This window comes from Tamandua tetradactyla, chromosome 7, assembly GCF_023851605.1.
Source record: "Tamandua tetradactyla isolate mTamTet1 chromosome 7, mTamTet1.pri, whole genome shotgun sequence".
NCBI lineage: Eukaryota > Metazoa > Chordata > Mammalia > Pilosa > Myrmecophagidae > Tamandua > Tamandua tetradactyla.
The window spans coordinates 105,178,187-105,202,775 of NC_135333.1; the positions used below are offsets into that span (position 1 = coordinate 105,178,187).

General features: G+C 37.3%; 1 protein-coding gene and 1 pseudogene across 2 annotated transcripts in view; one reads left to right on the top strand and one right to left on the bottom strand.

The window, feature by feature from the left end:
- Window positions 1–24,589, top strand: part of ANO6 (anoctamin 6) — a 260,323-nt gene that overhangs the window by 151,728 nt on the left and 84,006 nt on the right. For both annotated transcript variants that reach the window (XM_077170647.1, XM_077170648.1), the window contains one exon: window positions 17,457–17,585. In XM_077170647.1, the coding sequence (XP_077026762.1) occupies window positions 17,457–17,585 (129 nt within the window). The remainder of the gene's footprint in view (window positions 1–17,456; window positions 17,586–24,589) is intronic.
- On the bottom strand, window positions 564–1,398 carry LOC143691717 (omega-amidase NIT2 pseudogene; annotated as a pseudogene).

Genomic DNA, 24,589 nt, shown 5'->3' on the forward strand with positions numbered 1-24,589 from the left:
AAAATGATCATGGTAATGAATACACAACTGTGTGATCATATTGTGAGCCATTGATTGTACACCATGTATGGAATGTATGTGTGTGAAGATTTGTCAATAAAAATTAAAAAATAAAAAGAAACGTAACTTTTAAGGTACTACTAGGAAAAGAATAGCACCAGACAATGTTTTCTAGATACTGGGTTCCAACATGAGCAAATGAGGAAGAGGTTTATGACACAAATATATTTGTGAATCAACCACCAAATTACCAAGATCTGATACTTTTTACCAACAACTCTGAGGCAACTGAAGTATGAAGGAAGCTTCAGAACCAGCACCCTTTCCTTCTTTTCTTCAGTGCCAGCCTGAGTCTCTGTAAGTGACCTGCCCGCTTTTAGCTGTTTAATATGGCGTGGACAGTATCAATGTGCTAAGGCGCCATCATCTTAATTGAGCATTCCCAGGAAGAAAAATGGCTGAAATTAAAAAAAAAAAAAAAAAAACTGTATTAAATCAGTAGCAAGTTGATTATGTTGCAGAATCCTATCTTCCTGTTCCATGATATGTTATAAATATACACCTTAGGGCTTTCTCATCTTCACTGCTTAGAGGTTTGATCGCTTTTGGCTAAAAATGGGAATTTGCTGGCGTATATCACCGGCTTCTTCAGGTCTGTGTCTGAACACACGATTGTTTCTTCAGTGCCAGCTTTGGCTAGGACCTCCCCTCGGGTTCAGGATGGTGGCATCATAGGAAGCTTGGTCGTCCTGGGCAGGAGATGCCACAGTCATGTATACCTGATTGTCAACAGCCTGTCCTTGCTGAAGCAACTCCCAATGAGCTCCAGTAGTTCAATTAAAAGTACCATGATATACAAACAGCTGGCAGCCTCTCAGGGCATAAATTTGCACAAGCTCTGCAAAGTGGATGTAGTAGCAGACACCCAGGCCCACTCTACAGCAAGGAGTATCAAATATGGGGAAACTATCACCAAGACTCAGTGTCTGAAATTCTTGAAATTTAATTTTCCCGGGAACATCAATGTCAAACAGTTGGATCTTTCTGTACTTTACCAGTAACATCCCATCAGATCCAAACACGGCACAGGTGATATCTAATTTCCCAGCCTGAAATATATAATTTTAGGAATGGAACCTCCAATGAGATATATGCTACACTCCTTTGCTACTTCAGAAGGCTTCTGTATGGATTCACCAGGAATTTTCTCTGCATACTCAGGAAAATATTTTGTGCCATATGGAGAATAAAGGCATTCTGGAAGAGAAACTATTTTGACTCCTGTATTGTGGCTTTGCAGACAAGGCCACGAGCTCAAGTGAGGTTATCTGATTTAATGGAAGAAACTTGAAGCTGAATAAGGGCCAAATGGAAAGTGACCATGACTCTCCTGGGAAGGACCAAGTTCAGCATTTGTAACAATGGGAGTAGATTCATCTACTGGGAAATGGAACTTCCAGTCCTAGTTTTGCAGGGTTGTTTGAGGACCCATTTTAGAGACACTTGAGACGTGTGAGATTGGACAGATGTTAAGGAGCAGGTTATTTCATGTACCACAAAGTACTGATTCCAGAGTCCCTGGGGATCCCAGGAGGATCTTAGTAGGGTGGAGTCCTCAGCTATACCCAACCTAAATGCCACCAAGCAATTAGAATCAGGCAGCTGTTTTCCTAGGCCTTCCTTTATCCCAGCCCCTTTCTTGCACCCAGATGATAGACCTCATCATCATGTAATCGCTCCTTTCTTATAGTTGAGGCATCTTATTCAAGAAATGCAATGCTTTGTTTCATTCAAAGATGACTAGTTCTGTTAGTTGCTCCTTCCTTTTCTTTTCTTTCTTTTTTTTTTTTTTTTTCATTTAGATGAAATAATCCATGCCTATGAGATTTTCCTACTAAGTGATTACTGGAAAATGCTCATTGGACTTAATGTCCACTAGGACATTCTTTTTCAACCACTTGTCCTACAGTATGGGGGTCACCACCTGGGACAGGACTGGCACCCAAATGTGCTTTCTAGCTAGTAGCAAAACAATGTGCTTATTTTGTTTGGTTGGTTTCTTTGATGGTCTTAAACTTACAACTCTAGCTTGAAAGCAGGAGACAGTAATTTTACTGTTTACATTTTTGTCCTGATTTGGGTAAGAAGGATCCTGCAATTTGAGGCTCTTTTCTTGAAGGAATTGCCCACAAGTAAAAAGAGAGAAGCCAAATGAGGAGAGAGGCCTGGAAAACATCGAGTGAGGGAATCACACCTGATCTACTTCACGTTACCTTACTCCTAGATCACTCAGCAAGCTCTTGTTTCTCAGGTCTCCCTTGGTAGACCAAGCATCCCATGGATGACATGTCAAAGCCAAGCAGCTGAAGATGCAGATAATGTAGGTAGGCAGATCTCTGTTCTGCAATGATTGGCCTTGTGGTTTTGGTTCGTTTTGATGTTATGAGAAGTGAACATTGATGATTCTTTAGCCTACTGCTGCTTTTATCTTTTAAAACTGTATTAGGCCAGGTTGCCACAAGTGAGTAGCTGATTGATAGTTTAGTGGGATCTGATGGCCTCAGGACCCGAGATGGCAATGGCTATAAACAGACATAATGTACATAAACTCCAAACTGTAATTAGAAATTTATGTGATATTGTTTCCAGGAAGAAAGAAAGTGTTAAAAACTGGAGATCTGTTTGTTGCCTTGACATTAAAGACATTTGCCTAAGACTTGCTAACAATTAGTAAATTACCCTGGTGAGTTTAAGACTTTTAATAGATTTCCCAAAGGGAAAATCAGTACCTACACATAAGCTCTGACCTCTGAAGTGATTCTACCTGATAAATCTTAAACCTTTTCTTCAAATGTTTTTAAACTTAAGTTACTACACAGGATAAATTGGGTTTCAGGGTTTTTGGCTCTTTTTTTGTGGTATTTGACTTTGTAGATAAGACTAAAAATCAAAGTTTGAGTAGACAACGAAGAGAAGGCCTAGAGGTCCATGCCTGAATAATCTATGAATAAGCAGCAATTTAAGTAAGATTGTTGGTATTTATTCTGAGAAATTATTAAGATTTCACTTCTTCCATGCAAAGCAAAACTTTACGATAGGAATGCAGGGCTTTTTAAAAATTTCTCATTTTTTATTATTTTAATTTTCATTGATTAAACAACATACAAGCATGTACATTCTTAACATACAAACATTCCATACATGGTGTACAATAAATGCAGGGTTTTTTTATTGTTGTTGTTGTTTTAGTTTTCTGTCATTTCAATATTCATTGGTGGGGGCATTGGGTCTCTAATGGAAGCTTATTACTGAAAAAAAGAAAGAGAGACTTTTTTTAAGTAGCCACATTTTTGTTCATAAATCGGTCTTTTTATTTAGGTCAGTTATGTGTTCTCTCCACCCCAGCATTTAGTTTTTACTCAATTGCCTAGTAGAATGTCTCCTGCCAAGAGATGGGAAACCTGGATTTCACAGCAGTAGAAAATTGACTGTCTTTTCCCTGGCATTGGATTCTAATAATACCATATGTGCCATTTTGAAAGTATTACGTACCCCAGAAAAGCCATGTTTTAATTGTGATCCAGTCTTGTGGAGGCAGCAGTTTCTTTTAATCCTAATTCAATACTGTGGATTGGAAACGTTTGAATAGATTATCTCCACAGAGATGTGACACACCCAGTTGTGGGTGTGACCTATGTTAGATGGAGATGTGACTCCACCCATTCCAGGTGGGTCTTGATTAATTTACTGGAATCCTTTAAAAGAGGGAACATTTTGGAGAGAGTTGGAAATGACAGAAGCCTCACAGCCAACAGAGAGAGCAGATGTAGATGTTTAGAGAACAGTTGCTTTAGAGAACAGAGACATGGATGTTTGGAAATGTTTGGAGCCCAGCAGACATTGTCATGAGATGTGTTCTAGTGTGCCAGCTTATGGAATGTGGTATACCACAAACGGAATGGCTTTTAAAAGGGGAATTTATTAAGTTGCTAGCTTACAGTTCTAAGGTCATGAAAATGTCCCACTTAAAGCAAGTCCATAAAAATGTCCAAATTAAGGCACCAACAAGAGGTTACCTTCACTCAAGAAAGTCCAATGAAGTTCAGGGTTTCTCTCTCAACTGGAAAGGTGCATGGTGAACATGGCGATATCTGCCAGCTTTCACTCAAGGCTTGTTTCATGAAGTTCCCCTGGGGGTATTTTTCTTCTCCATCTCCAAAGGTCTCTAGCTGCCTGGGCTCTCATGGATCTGTGGCTCTCTCGGGACTCTGAAGCTTTTTCCAAATGTTTCCTCTTTTAAGGATTCCAGTAAATTCATCAAGACCCATCTGGTATGGGTTGAGTCACAACTCCATGGAAGCCATCTAATCAAAAGTTACAATCCACGGTTGAGTGGGTCACAGCTCCATGTGAACAATCAAAAAGCTCCCAGCCAACAATATTGAATGAGGACTACAGGACATGGCTTTTCTGGGGTCCACAACCGATTCCCCCTGGCATAAGATGTTAAGCAAGCCAGAACTTGGAGAGAACCAACAGAAGCCAAGAGCTGAAAGCCAGCCCTAGAGAAGTAAAGTGAGGAACCCTCACAGAAACAGAGGCCCAGGAGCAAGGGACCAGCAGCTGCCAGTCACGTGACTACCAGCTGACAGAGCTATTCCTGACCCATTTGCCTTTCTTGAGTGAAGGTAACCTCTTGTTGGTGCCTTAATTTGGACACCATCACTCCTTAGAAATGTACATTATAACTTATTAAATTGCCCCTTTTTGACAGCCATGCCTGTTCTGATATATTGCATTCTGGAATCTTCCAAACTAACACCCTGTATCGGAGTTAGACCCAGTTATTTCTTACAAACAACTGTTGCCAAGTCAGTGGGATTTTCCTCCAAACAAAAGGCCATGGTCTTCCATCACACAGGAAAGACTTGTGTGCAGACCAGATTATCTGGGAGCAAGCTGCCAACCTGGGCCACTGAGAAGTGGCCTTGCCCAGGAAGAGTGCCTGGAGCTGTGTGCACATGTGGTTTTCATTCCCAACCTAATTCAGAATTGAGCTCAGCGAGCCCCCTTCTGGACTCTACCAAACGCAACAGAATGTGGGCTACAGAGAACAAGTTGCTTTTTTATACTTTCAGACTGCAGTGGTCACCAGGTGTTTGTAAATATACTCCACCTGACACCACCTCCCCTTTGCCATTCTGAGAAATTTTTCCCCCCTCCACATGCAGATTCCCCTCTAGCAACTGCCCTGATTGTCACCTTAGTGAAATCCTACTTGAAAGGAAGAGAAATTATAGGGGGTCACAAAGGACTGTGACTGAACCATAGAAGATAGGGCTTTGCATTTTTATATAGCTTTAAATATTTTTAAAGTTTGTCTTTAAATAACTGAAATAGAAAATAAACGAATCAGGTAGTGGCATCAGTCTAAGACTTTGATGTGTCTTTGCTTTCCTGGCCCCTCTATGTCCTGGATAGGAAAGGTCTCAAGGCAAAGTCACACTGTTTGTGGTTAAAATTCCTAGTTAAAGGAGACTGAGATGAATGCTCACCGAGGTGCTTACATCAGCAGGTTCCTTGGTGTATTAAACCCTCATGTGCCCCATAGTGGAAAAGAGGAAAGGAAGAGCAAGTATTAACTTTCATGTGTCTAGCAAAAAATACATCTCAAAAGTGTGAGGAGAAGGAGGAAATGGTGATCATAAATTAGTGACGTACTAATTGGTGCCAAATGTAGAGGAGAACTGAGTACATTTCATGAAACTAAGTTTGCTACAACAATGTCGACGTACAAATGGCTGTATCCTATGACTGTAAAATGCAATCACCCCACCAATTTGTAATGGAAAAAAATTTGAAAACAGTTAAGAATATTTACCAAAGCGGTCTGAATTTTAAACAACACAATTAATGTCTGAATCCTGCCAAGCTATGTGAAAAACATAAACTCAAGTCTTTTCCTCAGAGCAAATTAAAACAACTCTCTCCAAATTTAAATGGTAATAGAGAATTTTTGTTATTATTTTATTATTATAGGTAATATGTTCAAAACTGTTTTGGGTCTGTGTTCCAAGTGTTTCTTTTAAGCTCTAAATTACAGGATTTTTTTTTTTTTTTTTTTTGGTTATTGCTACTTTGTTTTGTTTTTAATTAATTGTCTGTTAGGGATGAGTGGGATCATTTGTGGATTTAGGTACAAATACCAAATACTAGTTAAGTTTTTGTGTGTCTCTAACATCATCTAACATTTCCTTAGGGTTATAAAATGGTGCCTTCTATAAAGGAATGAGGTTCAAAGAAAAGTAATGAAAAATGATTCTAAGGTTAGAAAATAAGACGTAGGAAGAATGAGGTTTCCATCTACAGTTCTCAGGAGGAACCAATGAATAGGGAACCGTAAAAGTGAGCAAAAAATAGGTCTAAGATGTTACAAATCATGGTAGAAATTTATCTTCTGGTAGATACTTATAATTCTGAAAAAAACCTGTAGATCTTTCTCGTGTTCCCTCTGGTGCATTCAGTCAAAGAGGAAGGAAAAGAGATCATAAGCCAACCACAGTCACCCAGGCTCTGAGGATTCACCTTTTAAGCTGAGGAAGCTTGAATCTGTGGTAAAAGGTCAAGCCCAGGCTGAACTTTGTTCTTCTGGAGGATAGTTCCAAAACGAAGCTTTAGGCATCAGCACCTCGAAGTCTTCCAGATCATTATGCAGCAGATTAGACCAGAGCAACTAATGACCAAAAGTAGGAGCCTAAATTATAATTGATTATTAGAATATCCAAGAACCAGGGAACTAACAAAAAGTTCTTGTCTTTCTGAAATGAAAGGGGTTTTGTCTCTGGGAAGCAAATTGACTATCATTTGTTGCTATTAGTGCCTAACTTACTTTTTTAACAAGAATATGTATAATATGTTTAAGAAAATCTTCCCAGACCTATAAGAAGTTTTTTTCCCTTTTAATTTAAAAATAAAATATTTTAAACAACAAAGAGAGATTAATGTAATGAAGACTCTTTTGCCCACCACTAACATTTAATCATATTATTTTGCCACATTCACCCCAGAGCTATGTTTAAGAAATGAAAATATTGCAGCTGTAATGAAAGCCCCATTATATACTGTCTTGATTCCATTCTTCAACTTTCCTCACAAGGGAAAACTGCAAAGATGGTGGCATAGTGAGGTGTGGAATTTAGTTTGTCCTTCAGAGCAGCTAGGAAATAGCCAGGAACTGTATAGAACAACTGCTGGGGGGCATCAGTGACTGGACAGACAGCATGCACCAGTCTGGAAAGGGTGGAACAGCTGAGACCCCACACAGAACTGTAAGTCTTCCAAGTCTCCAAAGCTGGCACCCCTCTCCCACTGGCACAGCAGGCTGGTTCCCCAAGGGGTAAGGAAACAGACTTTATTAGGAGCAAAGGCTTAGCTCAACCAAACTCCAGTTGAGAAATTAATGAACAAATTCTGACTACTGAAAACAGGCCCTGAGAACAGATAAACCTGGAATAAAAAGGTTTCACCCCAGCAGAGAGGGGGTGGGACTGATTAAAAAAAGGAAAAAAAAAAAAAAGAGGCTTTTTGAGTTGGACAGCACAAAATACTGGAAAAGGGCTGACCCCAAGAAAAGAGGGCACAAAGAACGTGGGGATACACAGAGCCATGTACCAACTCAAGGTCTTGATTGGCAAGCCCTGGGAGCAGGGGATCCCACTCTGAAGAGGCTTTTTGTTTTTGTTTTTGTTTTCAACTTCTTAACAGCTCAGTAGACAGAACTGCAAGCACTCTTGGATTCCAGGACTGTCCCCAGTCAAGGAAGGAACTAGGGCATGTTATGTTGGAGAGACAGAGTAACTAGTCAAAGTGAAAGGGGTTAATTCCCTAAAGGGTATGTCTTGCCCAAGAAAGGGGGCCCTCCTTCAGAAAATTCAGGCCCCAGGGGCTAGAAAAGAGAAGCAGTCAAAGCTACCTACTCTGTCAGCCTCTGTCTCAACCACACCCTTGGCAGGGAGAGTCTGCTGAAATTAAAGGTACCACATTGCTTTAAGCTGGTGGGAAGCCACAGGCAGACAGGTGCCATGTGCTGGGCAGAATAGGAAAAGCATCGAGTCTAGAGGCTTCATAGGAAAGTCTGACAACCTGCTGCACCTCACCCTCAGTGGACACCAATGCTGGCTACTCTCTCCTCCTGAGACATGGGCCGGTCTGGTCTGGAAAATTGGACTTGGGTCAATAATACCTGAGGAGATCCTCCTAAAAGAGGCTCCATATAGGCAAGGCAAAAACAAGAACTGAAAATACTGATCAGTTAAATAGCCTATGCTAGAGGTCTAGAATAAGTTGAACTGAATGTCAAAGAACAGATAGGGAACAAAGCCATCCAGCAAGAAAACCCTAGGTGTAAGAGTGAAAACAATCCCCAGAGTAAACTAAGTAAGGAAATCAAATGCCTAGACACCAGCAAAATATACAAGTCATACTGGGAAAATCAAAGTATACATGCTGCCCAGTCAAAGGAACAAACCAACAATTCAAATGTGATATAGGGGTTGAAACAGCTAGTTCAGAATGTTCGAAGAGACATGCAAAATCTCATCAAAAATCGAATCAGTGAGTTGAGGAAGGATATAAAGAAGACACTGGGCAAATATAAAGAACTTAAAAGTCAAAAAAAATCACAGAAATGGGAAAGAAAGGCACAATAGAAGAGATGAAAAAAATGGAAACATACAGGAATAGATTTGAAAGGCAGAAGAAAGAATTAGTGACTAGAGGACTGGACGTCTGAAATCTGACACACAAAAGAAAATATAGGGAAAGAATGGAAAAATATGAGCTAGTTCTCAAGGAATTGAATGACAACACGAAGTGCATGAATATAAGTGTTATGGGTGTCCAGGAAGGAGAAGAGAAGGATAAAGGAACAGAAGTACTAGTAGAGAAAATAATCACTAAAAATTCCCCATCTCTTCTGAAAGACATAAAATTACAGATACAATTAGTGCATCATGCACCAAACAGATCCAAGTAGACATACTCCAAGACATTTACTATTCAGATTGTCAAATGTCAAAGAGAAAGAGAGAATTTTGAAAGCAGCAAGAGAAAAGCAATCCATCACATACAAGGGAAGCTCAGTAATACTATGTTAAAGACTTCTCAGCAGAAAACATGGAGGTGAGAAGGCATTGGTATGATAAATTTAAGATTCTGAAAGAGAAAAACTGCCCACCAAGAATTCTATACCAAGCAAAACTGTCCTACAAAAACAAGGGGGAAATTAAAGTATTTTCAGATAACCAGTCACTGAGAGAATTGGTGACTAAGAAAAAGTAGCAAACTATTTCTCAGCTGTATGAGAAATACTAAAGGGAACATAACAAACAGATAGGAGAAGATAGGAGAGAGAGATCTGGAGAAGAGTGTAGAAATGAAGGCTATCAGTTAAGGTAAAAAGAGAAAAAGAATTAGATTTGACTCATAAAATCCAAGAGACAAAATGGTAGAAGAAAGTACTGCCTTTACAGTAATAACATTAAATGTTAAAGGATTAAACTCCCCAATCAAAAGCTATAGGCTGGCAGAATAGATTAAAAAATGGGACCCATCTATGTGCTGTCTGTAGGAGACTCACTTTAGTTCCAATGACAAAAATAGTTTGAAAGTTTGAGATTGGGAAAAGATATTTATGCAAACAACAACCAGAAAAGAGCAGGGTGAGCTATGCTAATATCTGACAAATAAGACTTCAAATGTAAAACAAAAGCGATGATGAAGGTATTAATAAAAGGAACAATTCAACAAGAAAATGTAGCAATCATAAATATTTACATACTGAGCCAGAGTGCTTTAAAACACATGAGGCAAATGCTGATGACATTGAAGGGAGAGGTAGGCACTGCTACTATAATAGTTGGGGACTTCAATCCCTTACTCTCTTCAATGGATGGAACATCTAAACAGAGGATCAATAAGGAAACGGAGATTTTTGAATAATTCAAGAAATGAACTAGACTTAGCAGACACTTACCTAGCTTTATATCCCACAACAGAAGGATGCATATTTTTCTCAAATGCTCATGGATCATTCTCAAGGCTAGACCATATGCTAAGTCACAAAGCAAGTCTCAATAAATTTTAAAAGATTGAAATAATACAAAACACTTTCTAGGATCATAATGGAATGGAATTGGAAATCATTAACAGGCAGAGGGCCAGAAAATTCACAAATATATGGAAGCTAAACAACACAGTCTTAAATAACCAGTGAGTCAAAGAAGAAATTGTAAATAAAGTGAGGCAAATGAAAATTGAAAACACAACATACCAAAATTTATGGGATGCAGCAAAGGCAGTGCTGAGAATGAAATTTATTGTCTTAAATGCCTATGTTAAAAAAGAAGGAGCAAAAATCAGAAACTTAACTCTGCATTTGGAAGAACTAGAGAAAAAATAGCAAACTAACCCCAAAGCAAACAAAAGGAAAGCAATAACAAAGATTAGAGCAGAAATATGAAATTGAGAATATGAAAACAATCAAGAAAATCAACAAAACCAGAAGTTGGTTCTTTGAGAAAATCAATAAAATTGATAGACCGTTAGTTAGGCTGACCAAAAAGGGGAAAAAAGAGGATGAAAATAAATAAAATCAGACATAGGAGACAGGACATAACCACCAACTCCTCATAAGTATAGGAGATAATGAGAGGATATCATGGGTAACTCTATGCTAATAAACTAGACAACGTATATGACATGGACAATTTCATCTCTAGTCCACCAACATTGACTTGAAAAGAAATAGACAACATCAACAAACCATTCCCAAGTAAAGAGATTGAACTGGTTATCAAGAAAAGTCCAGGACCAAATTCTACCAAGCATTCAAGAAAGAATTACTACCAATCTGGCTCAAACTGTTCAACTTAATTGAAGAGGAGGGAAAGCTGCTGAACTTATTCTATGAAACCAACATCCTTCTCATACCAAAGCCAGACAAGGATCCTATAAGAAAAGAAAATTATAGACCAGTCTCTTTAATGAATAGAGATGCAAAAATCTTCTACAAAATACCTACAAATTGAATCCAGCAGCACATTAAAAGAACTATATACCATGACCAGGTGGAATTTATTCTAGGTATGCAAGACTGATTCAACACAAGAATATCAATTAATGTAATATACCATATCAATAAGTCAAAGCAGAAAAGTTGCATGATCATTTCAATTGATACAGAAAAGGCACTTGACAAAATTGAACATCCTTTCTTGAAGAAAATACTTGAAAGGATAGGAATAGAAGGAAACTACCTCATATGATAAAGGGAATATATGAAAAACCCACAGCTAACATCATCCTCAATGGGAAAAGACTGAAATCTTTCCCTTTAAGATCAGGAACAAAACAAGAATGCCCACTGTCATCATTGTTATTTCACGTTGTGCTGGAATGTCTAGGCAGAGCAATTAGACAAGAAAAAGAAATAAAAGGCTTCGTACTAGAAAGTAAGAAGTAAAACTATCATTGTTCACCGATCATATGGTAGTATATGTTGAAAAACAGCAAAGCCACTAGAGCTAAATGAGTATAGCAAAGTGGCAGAGTACAAGCTCAACCACCAAAAATCATTACTGTTTCTATACACTAATGATGAGCAATCTAAAGAGGAAATCAAGAAAAAAATTCCATTTACAATGGCAATCAAAAGAATCAAGCATTTAGGAATAAATAATTAAGGATACAAAAGACCTATACTCAGAAAACTACAAGGAATTGCTAAAAGAAATCATGTGAAGACCTAAATAAATGGAAGGGCATACTGTGTTCGTGAATTAGAAGGTTAAATATAGTTAAGATGTCAGTTCTACCCAAATTGATTTATAAATTCAATACAATGCAAATTAAAATCCCAACAATTTAATTTGCAGAAATAGAAAACCAATAACCAAATTTATTTGGAAGGGCAGCATACCCTAAATAGCTAAAAATATCTTGAGAAAGAAAAATGAAGTGGGAGGTATCACACTACCCGACTTTAAAGCATATTACAAAGCTACAATGGTCAAAACAGCATGGTACTGATATAAAGATAGATGTTCTGAACAGTGGAATCGAACTGAGTATTCTGAAATAGACCCTCTTATCTGTGGACAATTGATCTTTGATCAAGATGGTCAAGCCAACCCCCCTGGAATAGAGCAGCCTCTTCTGGGAAATGGCATTTGCAGAACTGGATATGCATATGCAAAAGAATGAAAGAGGATCCATATCTCACACCCTATCAAAAATTAACTCAAAACCAGAGATGTAAGCATTAGAGTTAAGACCATAAAACTTTTCGAAGAAAATATAAGGAAATATCTTACAAATCCTCTAACAGGTGGCGGTTTCCTAGACATTACATGCAAAGCATGAGCTAAATAGATAAATGAATGAATGAATGAATGAATGAATAGGATCTCCTCAAAATTAAATGCAAAGGGTTTAGTATACAGAATATATAAAGAAATTCTTCAACTCAACGACAGAAAGACAAGCAACTCAATTAAAAATGGGCAAAAGACATGAACAGAAGACATGAAAAGACTTTGCAGAAGAGAAGATATAAATGGCTAAAAGGCATATGAAAGATGCTCAACTTCACTGGCTATTAGGGAAATTAAAAGTAAAACCACAATGAGACATCATATCACACCCACTAGAATGGCCATTATAAAAAAAAAAAAAACAGAAATGGCAAATGCTGGAGAGGATGTGGAGAAAGAGGCACACTTACCCACTCTTGGTGGGAATGTAAAATGGTACAACTGCTCTGGAAGGCAGTTTGGCAGTTTCTCAGAAAGCTAAGTATAGAATTGCCATATGATCCAGCAATCCCATTGCTAGGTATGTATTTAGAGGAACTGAAGGCAAGGACACAGACATTTGCACACTGATGTTTATAGCAGCCTCATTTATGATTACCAAGAGATGGAAATAGCCCAAATGTCCATCAACAGATGAGTGGCTAGACAAGTTGTAGTATATGCATACATATGATGGAATATTATACAGGTATAAGACAGAATGAAGTCATGAAACATGTAACAACATGTATGAACCTTTAGGATATTATGCTGAGTGAACTTAGCCAGAAACAAAAGGACAAATACTGTATGGTCTCATTAAGGGCTAACATTAATGAATGAACTTTGAAAATTGAAGATAAGAAAACAGGTTATCAGGAGATAGAAATAGGGTAAAGTTTGGGCATTCTGTGCTAGAGGAATACAGATTTGCAACAGGATTGATTGCAAAAAATCAGAAATGGATAGCATAATACTATTTGATGGTAGCATAATAATATAAGTACCCTGAAGGAAGTTGAATGTGAGTATGGTTGAGGCAGAAGGGCTGGGAGCATGTTTGTAAGTGGAAAGGAAGATAGAGGATAAAGACTGAAACAGTATGAATTAGGAATGCCTGGAGTGGACAATGATAGTGAGTTAATGTACAAATATAAAAATATTTTTGCATCAGGGAGAACAAATGAATGTCACCATTGCAAGGTGTTGAAAATGGAATGATATACAAGAAAAAGTACAATCAGTGCAAGCCAGGAGCTATTGTCTATATTAACATTGTAATATGCTTCCACTGAATGTAACAAAGGCATTATGCCAAAAGTAAATGTCAACAAGCAGTTGGGGGTAGGGTGGTTTGGGGAGGGGTATGGATTCTTTGTGGAAGAAAAGGAAATGTCTTCATTTAGATTATGGTAGCAAAGGCATGGCTATTTAATGACATTGAACTGTATGATGTGCAAATAAAACTTTTTAAAAATGAACAGAGAGAATAAATGCTGAAGAAAATGTGGAGAAAGAGAGGCACTTTTCCCTGTTGGTAAGGAAGCTGAGAAGTGCAGCCCTTCCAGAGGGCAGTGTGGTGGTTCCAGAGGAGGCTAGGGTGGGGTTGCCATATGATCCTGCAACCCCATTGCTAGATATATACCTGGAGGAACTGAGAGTGGGGACATGATTGGACTTTTGCACACCTGTGTTTTGGCAGTAGTGTTCCAGATTCCCAATGGATGGAGGTGGCCTAAGGGTACAAAGACTGAGGAATGGAAGGGGGAACTGTGGTGTTTACATACAATGGACTACTGAGTAGCTTCAAGAAGGAATGAAGTTGTGACGCCTGCAATGAGGTGATGAGCCTTAAGGACAGTTCAGTATAGGATATCATAATGATATGTCAGAAACAAAAAGACATATACTATCATGCGTCAACCATATGGACTAATTATAATGTATAGACACAGAGAATTCAAATCAGTTTGGAACCTATTGTAAAGTTTCCTAGATTGTAAGCTCTTACAGCAGTCACATATATTTAGAAGTTGTAACTGATATTTCTAAATTCTGTGATAATGAGCTATTTGCGTATAACCTGGTCATTTCCTGAAACTTCGGTTTTTATGTGAAACCTAAGACTCAGAGTCAGAGCACTGAAGCTATGAAAGCCAGCATTACCCCATGCAGAAACCGTTAAAATAGTTGAAAAATGAAATGAATGAAGCTGATTACAATAGGACTATGGTAAATCAGAATAAAGCATAAAGGATGATATGATCCATATTTTAAAACTTCAACTTCTATATGAGACCAAAGGAAAGGATGTTTATTTGGTGGAAAATTTATATATTGGGTAATGCATTACTTAATTTAACTTGTATGATCAATTTGTTTGAACTCCATAATTGCATGGAACTTTGAACAGGACATGAGATCCTGTTGGTTTGTACAGGATATGCCTGTACAATATATCCCAGGGTAACTTGGGCAGAGAATAAAGAAGTATTTGCAGAGTCCCCTTGGGGAACTGAGGAGAAAGGTGGAAATATTAAACTTCCCCATCTGGGGAATTCCTGATATTTTTGCAGGCAGTGGGGACAAACAAATTCAATAGGCTTAGCCCTCAACCTTAGGGTTCATCCCTATGAAATGTATTCCTGCAAAGGAGAAGCTAGGCCTATTTATAATTATACCTAACAGTCACCCAGAGAGACCGTCTTTTGTTGCTCAAATGTGGCCTCTTTCTCTAAGCTAACTCAGCAGGTGGACTCACTGCCTTCCCCTCCTGAAATGGGTCATGATTCCCAGGGGTATAAGTCTCCCAGCAACATGGAACAGGACTCCCGGGATGAGCCAGGATCCAGCATCATGAGATTGAGAAAACCTTCACCGTTCACTTAATTATTCTAGCCAAAAACATGGAGACATCCTGGAGTTCTTTCTTTCTGTACAAATATCAGCAAGTACATCAGTTACATATCTGAACTATATTCTAAGCTCTGTTTCTCTCCTTTTTTGCTGCTACCAACCCAGTCCAAAGCCACCATTTGGATTCACTTGGACTGTTAAAGTGGCCTTCTAAGTCTCTTCCTGCTTCCTATTATTTTCCTGCAACATTTTTCCATACCAGAATCGGGGAAATCTTTTAAATTATAAACCAGATTATATCTTACCTTTATTTAAATAACTTCCCAAGGCACTCAGATAAAAAGGTAAATACCTTGTCCTGGCATGTTTGATCTAGCCTGCCTGCCTCCCCACTCTCATCTCCTTTACCTTTCCTTCCCCTTCCGGGTCTCCTCTCTGTTTCTTTGTTTGTGGATTGTGGCAAAGTCCCTCCCAACCTAGGACTTCTGCAGCAATGAGCCCTCTCCTTGGAATGCTGCTTTCTCTTTCTCCTTCGCCCTCCCTCCCTCTCTCTCTCTCTCCTTCGCCCTCCCTCCCTCTCTCTCTCTCTCTTTTCCTCTCTCTCTCCCTCTCCCCCACCGCTAAGGAATATAATTTCTATGAAAGTTAAGATGTGTCTTACGGCTATAATTCCAGTGCTTTAAACAGTGCCTGCCATGCAGAAGCTAATGCATAAATGCTGAATGAATGATTGAATGTATGTAGCATGTGACAAGAATAGTGGATGATCATTAATATAATGGTTACCATTTATTTAATACACGCCTTATACTAAGATCTTTACATAAATTATCTCCCTAAATGCTTATCACAAACCTATGAAGTGTAGATATTATTATTAACATTTTATAACTGAGAAAAACTAAGCCTTCCAGAAGTTAATTTTCCCTAGTTCATACAGCCACCAACAGTGTCCCTGGGAGTTGAATCATGCAATCTGGTGAAATAACCTGCAGAAATTGTACAGCAAAGGAAACAGTTGTAGTGTTCAAACATCATCCAGCCTGTCTCTGTTACTGCGGTATTTATTTCTTCTCTAGAAATTCCATTTTGTGCCTAGGCCATAATGCTTTGTCTCTGGAGAATGCTGGTGGCTAGAAAAAGATTTCCAGCATCCCTAAACTATTTGTCCAGCTGATGGTTTTGATCCTTTAGAAACTACTGAGACCAGAGTAGACCAGAAAAGGTCTCAAATCTTAATTTTATGTTTCCTCACTCCTCTTTTTGCATAGCGCCCCTACCCCCACCCCACTCCCAAGCTTAGGAAATGTTGTAGAATTTTCTTTCAGTAGTTTTTTTAGTTAAAATGTTGGACATTTCACATATCATTTTGGAAACTGCCCAGTCACCATCTTTTCTTCCCCTTTTCAGGTAAGAATATTCTCTTCTACCCTCTTCCAGGTAGAGAATTAGTGAATTGAAGAAAAGGATAGTAGGAATATTTTAACCTTGAAGTTGTCTGAAAATAGATTTCTAATCACGAAGCCTAAGGAGATGATCTCATGTGTGCTATTTGTCATAAGAAAACATATTAAAGCCACACCTAGTTTACGGCCTTGGTTAATACCAGTTCAATAAATTATACACTGACATTCCTATGTCACGTTCTTCTCAAAGAGAGAGTGTTGATGTGGAATATTGCACTTTTTTTTTTTTACATGGGCAGGCAGCGGGAATTGAACCTGGGTCACCAACACGGCAGGTGAGAACTCTACCCTGGGCCACTGTTGCACTGCCTGTGAAATAGTACACATTTTAAGCCCTCAAAAATGAAAATGAAGTAGAGTTCTAATTGACAGGGTATCTAAAATGGTATTTATTCTTGCCAAGGACTGGCATTTTTACAATCAATCTTTGTCCTAGATTTTTCTTCTTGTTTAATGAGCTTCAGCCCTTCAGATGGGCACCTCTCATTACTGTGTTCATTTCCTTTTGCTGTTTGAGCTGGGAATAATTCTATTATGTACATAATTCTGGTGTATACCCATGCATTTATAGAAAAATGATGAACTGCTCAGTTCAAGGGCTTCTTTCACCGAGAACAGACTGTGCTCGAAAAGATCAAGGTAACCGTGACTGCTTGGTCAAGTAACTGGTAATGGATGATTTTCTTTTTCTCTGTGACATATTGATGAATAATAGTTAGAAAACAAACACTTACAAATTGACACCTTTTCAAAAAATTGTATTATGTTTTTCTAATCCACGTAGGAGGAATTTAATGGAAAGCCTAACTCCCTCTATTTTAATGATGGCCAGCGAAGAATTGACTTTGTTCTCGTGTACGAAGATGAAAGTAGAAGAGAGAACAATAAAAAGGGTTCAAATGAAAAACAAAGGGTAAGTTTTTAATGCTATTTTCCTTTATTTTTATTCCTTATAATATTGTGAAATGAAAAAAAAAGTACTGTTTTTATGTCTGCATTAAAGTGAATGCTGGTATTTGAAATATCATATACCAAATATACTTTCTTATTTTTTCTTTTCATCATTTATTCCCTCAAGGCATGTTAATGATTTTTTTTTTTAATTTTAAACAGAAACCCTCAGATATCTTAATTTCAGTTGGTTTCACAGCTGAAGGCAGACTCTCTTTCAAAGGTTGGCACTTTGCATGAGACGTTATATATAAAGTTGGCACTTAAATATAAAGCTCACCTTTATATTAAAAGCTAACCTGCCTTGCACCCAAGAGAGGAAGAAAGTTAATTATTGGTAATGACAAAAATAAGTATAATAATAACTGGCCTTCAGCGAGTGCTCACTCTCAAGTATAGTGCATGCACTTTGCATGCTTCTCATTTAATTCTCATAAGAACACTGTGAGGTGGGCTGTATTATTAAGCAATTTTATGGGTGGCAAAGTTGACCCTTACAGTGGTTAAATGACCAAGATCATAGACTTTTGAGTAGGAAGTAATGAAACTAGAGTTCAAACTTTTGTTTTATCTTGACTCCAGAACCTGTGCTTAGAACTTCTCAATTTTTCTGCCATCTTCCTTCTCTGCCTTTCATTCTTTGCCAGTCAGGCTGAGCCAGTTCCTTTTTCCTTTACTTCAAGCTCTTTTAGGTAACAAAGCCGTCTTTATTTCAAGATATTAAAGCTGTAATCCAGGGTTATACTGCCTTGACCTTCTTTACCTAACTCTAATTGCGTTAAACTAAAACAGAACAAGAAAATGGAGCATACATGTAAATGTCACTTTTACGCACTTTTGGGAAATCATTCCCTTTTTTTGTACTTTTCTCATGTGTGTCCTATGACACACACAAACACAACTGTAACTGTCCATCTTTGGATTTTCCCTTTGAAATATACCTATCAAGTCTATTGATTTCTGCCCATTCTTGTACACCAAGTGATGAAATTTTTTAGAAATAGAACCAATCCTTGGTATTTTGCTTTTGGTAGTTTTGTTTGTTTGTGAGGAGAAAGAGTGATTTGGAGTTTTACGTTTGCGTGGTACATCTGATTGAGCCCAGGCTTTGGAACCTAGCTTTCAAATTCTATTTCTGCTGCTATATTAGTTGGAATAATTCCAGTTGCTGTAATAAAAAAAGCTCTCAAGTTATAGTGGCTTAACAGTGAAAGTTTGTTTATTGGCCGCAGCCAGCCACAGGTGACATCCCGGTTTGGCATAGGCTTAGGCGGGAAGGGGCAGGGCTCTGCTCCGTGCACGTCCTTCAGGGACCCAGGCTGACACCGAAGCTCTGCTGTATTTAACGTGCAGTTTCCAAGGTCATCCTGGGCATCGACATAAATGGCATTTAGGATAAGAAAGAGGAAGGACAAGGCGCACTTGCTTCTTTACCACTTTGACTTATAAGTGATGACATCAGATGTGCTCACATCCTATTGGTTAGGACTTAGGAAGGTGAAAAATATAGTTTCTATCTAGGCAGCCGTTTCCCTGCAGGTAAGATATACTATGCAAGAGGAGCATGAGTGGTAGGTAAACAGCCACTAACTGTTTTTATCAAGTTACTAACTGACTTGGGCAAGTTTTCTTATCAGTATTCCATATTATTTTTTTGAGACGTATATTTTCTTTTCTCATTTGACATCTCAGAAATCAAGTTGGGGTGCACCTTACAATGGTATGTCATAACTTCATTGATTTAATTTTTTTGTGTAGTACATAAAATAATGGCACCTTATAATCTGTGGCACATTAGTTTCAGGATAGTGAGAATCCCAATATCTAGTCTATAGGATTAAATAAAACAGCATATATAGATGTTATGTAAATTTTTGGCACAATTAATTTGGATAATTATTATCCAAATTAAATTGGATAATAAATGTTAATTCCTGTATCATTTCCTTTTATTTGATGTTTTCTTAAAACCAGTGCACCGTATGTGTAAAAACATGTCTCTCATTCTGTTGTTGTACAATTTTATCTCTAGAGTAAAATAGCTTGTAGGATTTTATCAATTTCCTGTGGATGCTAGGATGTATTCTATGCAGGCATAGTTACCATCATCAAATATTCATTAAGTGTCCATATGCCAATAGAGCTGGATTGAGCACTTTATAAAGTAAGTTAAGCAGATCTAATCCATTAAAGTATAAAGGAAACAGTTCTGGTTTTAGACAAGAGCTTTACTACCATGGTGAGAGGGCCCTAGAGCTGCTTACATTATTAATAAGTTCTGCGTTTGAAATAGACAGAAACATGGATCCCAGGATAACTCTCATAAATCAGGAGGAAAAAAAAAAGGTCATTGTTAATTTTGGCAATCCTTGAATTCATAGACTAACATACTGTGAGTTTTGCTTTTATAAACTGTGCTTTGAAGTGTTTTGAGACTGTATTTGTATATATTACTTGACTTAGACTCCATCAAAATTCAAAGTGCAGCTTTGGAGCCACATTTTTGTTAATAGGAAAAACATTTGTGTGTTCTATCACCCTTCTTGTCAGGCCTTTTTCAGGATTTAGGGCAATACCAAAGAAAGGCTATTTTTAAATCCTATTTTATTTGAGAGAAAAATTTCATATCTAAGTCATATTGAATTCCTAAAGCAACATCAAGGCTTTTTTAGGGTTAGAGAATGAAAAAAATGATATGGCCACAAACATCAAACACATAATAGAGTAGTAAAAGGTTGCATCCTCCAATGAACAAGAGAAAAGACTTTTCTAGCAAAACTCCAAATAGCATGTAATTGTGTACCCTTATGTTAGTTAAAACCTCATAAATGTCACGCCTTCCTTTAGAAAGATAGACCTTTATGCTTTCCTTAGAAAGCTTTTTTTTTTTTTTTTTTTCTCTTAGAAAGCTTTTCCTTTAGAAAGCTTCCTATAGAAAGCCTGGATTTTACATGGTGGTGATTATAAGTTGCCTCAACAACAAGAGCTCTACTTATACTGCTTGACACCTGAATCAGTTTGTTTTCCCCCACACCCTCTTGTGAATAACTGGAAAATCAAACTCAAAATGGCTTAAATGATAAAGAAACAATTACTTTCTCATTTAAGAAGTAGTCTGGAGATAGGCTCATTTCTCAGTTAAATCAGTTATTGTTTAAATGATGCCCTGCCATCCTCAATTTGTTGGCTGGTCTTTAGCTAGTTTGGCCACAATTGGCTGCAGAGGCAGAGGAGAGAAGATCTTTTCTTATGGTCCATTTGAAAAAGAGAAAGAGCTCTCCTTACAGAGCCCTAGCAGACTTCCCTTCCTTCACAACTCTTGTCTCGAATTATATTGCAGTTCTATTCTTAAACCAGGTGCTGGTTCTCTGTGAATAAAATCAAGCTTAGCTCTGCTTCTCTTGAGTCACTGATCACCCAATACCTGAAAAAAATCAGGAAGCTCTTAGTAATAAAGAAAGGGAGAAGTGTCTGGCATAGTGCACAATTAAACATATCTAAGTAGGTTCAATCCATATTATAAAGAGTAAATGTGTTTTAAATAAAGCAAATCCATGTAATTTCCCAATTCCTTTAGCTCATTTTCATTAGTAATTGTTTCTTCCTTCTTCCTTCCTACTTCCTTCTGCTAGAACTGCTAACAAGTGACAGAAGTTTATTTATTTTGTCTGATACTTGCCAGGTATGAAGGGTGCCCAGTCAGCACAGAAATAGTGTAAGTAATCCTGAATGTGTGTTTTATTTTTATTTAGTTTTTATCAGCAGAAATCATTCCTGGAGAATGATGGAAAATGTATTTCCTAAAAGCTGATGAAGTTTATATATGGAAATATAAATTTGTATTTTCTATCTGATCTTAAGAATTCTTTAGCATGTACAAATGTTCTAAAAAATGATCATAGTGATGAATACAGAACTTTGTGATGATATTGTGAGCCACTGATTGTACACCACGTATGGAATGTTTGTATGATAAGATTTATCAATAAAAATATTTTAAAAAATGAGGTTGTACAGCCAAGTGGTACAAGTCCAGGTGTTTGGTTTCAATTCTTAGTTTTGCCACCTGTTGTAGTTTGCTAGCTGCCGGAATGCAATATACCAGAAATGGAATGGCTTTTTAAAAGGGGAATTTAATAAGTTGCTAGTTTATAGCTCTAAAGCTGAGAAAATGTCCCAATTAAAACAAGTCTATAGAAATGTCCAATCAGAGGCATCCAGGAAAAGACACCTTGGTTCAAGAGGGCCAATGAGGTTTAGTGTTTTTCTCTCAAGTGAGAAGGCACATGGTGAACACAGTCTGGGTTTCTCACTTGACTGGAAGGGCACATGGCAAACATGGCAGATTTTTTGTTTTTGTTTTTGCTAGCTTTCCCTCCTGGCTTCCTGTTTCATGAAGCTCCCCAGGAGGCATTTTCCTTCTTCATCTTCAGAGGTCACTGGCTGATGTACTCTCTGCTTCGTGGTGCTGCAGCATTCTCTGCTCTCTCTGAATTTTTCACTTTCTCCAAAATACTTCCTCTTTTATAGGATTCCCATAAACTAATCAAGACCCACCCGAATGGGTGGAGACATGAGTCGCCTAATTCAGCTTAACAACCACTCTTGATTGAGTCACATCTCCGGGGAGATGATCTAATTACAGTTTGAAATGTACAGTGCTGAGTAGGGATTAGAAGAAATGGTTGCCTTACAAAATGGGATTAGGATTAAAACATGGCTTTTCTAGGGTACATACATCCTTTCAAACCAGCACACCACCTATTAATTGTGTGACAATGATTAAGTTACTTAACTTCTCTGACCCAGTTTCCTGATTTTAAAAAGTGGCAATTATGAATACTATCTACCTCTATATTTTTTATTTATTTTATGTTTATGTTTTTGTTGGTTATTATGAGAATTAAATGAGTTAAAATTTGCTAAACACTTAGAATAGCATTTGTCAAGGAATAAACTGAATGTTTAATGAATGAAAATTCCTAGAATATTAAAAAAAAGAGAATTCTTTAGCATGTAGCAGAATAATCTGGCTAATGGAAGCTGTAGAATAAGGATTTCTTTAAAAAAATTAGTAATCAAACTAAATTATATCCAAACTTTCAAATAATGAGACAACTGCTTAATTGGTTACAGATCCTGTGAGTTTTTAAAACTGTTACCCATTGTTTCAGACGAGTCATCGTGAGGCTAGATCAGTTAGCTTAGAACCTGGACGAGATGTTTCTCTTTGGAAATATGTTGAAGTTCATCAAAAAGTTCATCAAAAAGGATGTAATATAATAATGCCCATGAAGATCTTATACATTTTTATTAACTATTCTTAGTTATTTAAAATTCTTGTTGCTGTTGTCAGAAGCATTTTAAATTGCAGTTTGTGGTTGATTATTGTACCTAAAAAATGTCTACTGGTTTTTATAAGTTCTGTTTAATAACCATGATGAACTCTTTTTAGTTCTAACAGTATCTAATGCTTCTTTTGAGTTTTCTTAAAAGATGAACATATTGTCTACAAATGGTGATAGTTTTGATCTTCCTTTTACTTTCTTTTCCTTGTGTAAGTGCAATGGCTGAGACCTTTTCATTAAAAACAGTAACACATTTAGTCATCATTGTCTTGTTCCTGTTTTAATGAGAATGTTTCTAAAATCTCACCATGAAATATCACACTTAACTCTAAGTTTTTGGTAGATATTTTTTAAATAGTAAAGAAGTTCCCTACTGTTACTCAATAAGTTTTCATAATAACTGGATTTTAAATTTTATCAAATGCTTTATTTTGTCTCTACTGAGGTGATCACATGGCTTGAGACCTCAGTTTTATGTGCATTAAGTATATAGTTATGATGTCTAATAAGATGGTAACTAACGGTCCAGATAATCAAAAAAATCATTTCTTATTGGCTATAATTTGCAGTGTGGTTTTCATAGTTCTGTTAGTTAGGGTTCTCTAAGAAACAGAATCAACAGGAAATATCCATAAATATAAAATTTATAAAAGTGTCTCACAGAGAGTCCAAAATCCGTAGAGCAGGCTGTGAAGCTGACGACTCCCATAAAGGGTCTGGATGAACTCCACAGGAGAGGCTCGCCAGCCGAAGCAGGAAGAGAGCCTGTCTCTTCTGAATCTTCCTTAAAATCCTTCCAGTGTTGTTTTGTTTTTTTTTTACTATTATTATTACTTTTATTTCTTTTCTCTGTATTAACATTCTATATCTTTTTCTGTTGTGTTGCTAGTTCCTCTAAACCAATGCAAATGTACTAAGAAACGATGATCATGCATCTATGTGATGATGTTAAGAATTACTGATTGCATATGTAGAATGGTATGATTTCTAAATGTTGGGTTAATTTCTTTTTTTCCGTTAATTAATAAAAAAAAAAAATCCTTCCAGTGATTAGATTAAGCATCACTTATTGCAGAAGACACTCCCCTTGGCTGATTACAAACAGAGTCAGCTGTGGATGCAGCCTATGTGATCATAATTTAATTCTATGAAATGTCCTCATAGCAACAGACAGGCCAGCACTTGCCCAACCAGACAAATGGGTACCACCACTTGGCCAAGTTGACACATGAACCTGACCGTGACAATAGTCATTAGGTCCCTAATTATATTTATGTTAACAGTACATTAAAAAAAATAGTTTAGGGTGGTATACTGATGGTTTAGTGGCCAGGTTCAATTCCTGGAGCCTGCCCATGCAAAAAATAGTTAGATAAAAATAGTTTATTTGTTTATAATTCATCAAAAAGCATTTGCGATCACTTATAAAAATATAGAAAGAATGAAAATAATTAAATGAAGAAATAAGGATAAAAGAAATGTAAAGGTCAGACAAATAAACTGACCATGCTTTAGGCTAATAAATAAAATTGTTAATTATAGACTGTAAAGTCTTTCTTAACTAGCAGAAGTTAGAGGTCAGCTGCAAATTTGCCTTTGAGCATCCTGGTAGCCAAAT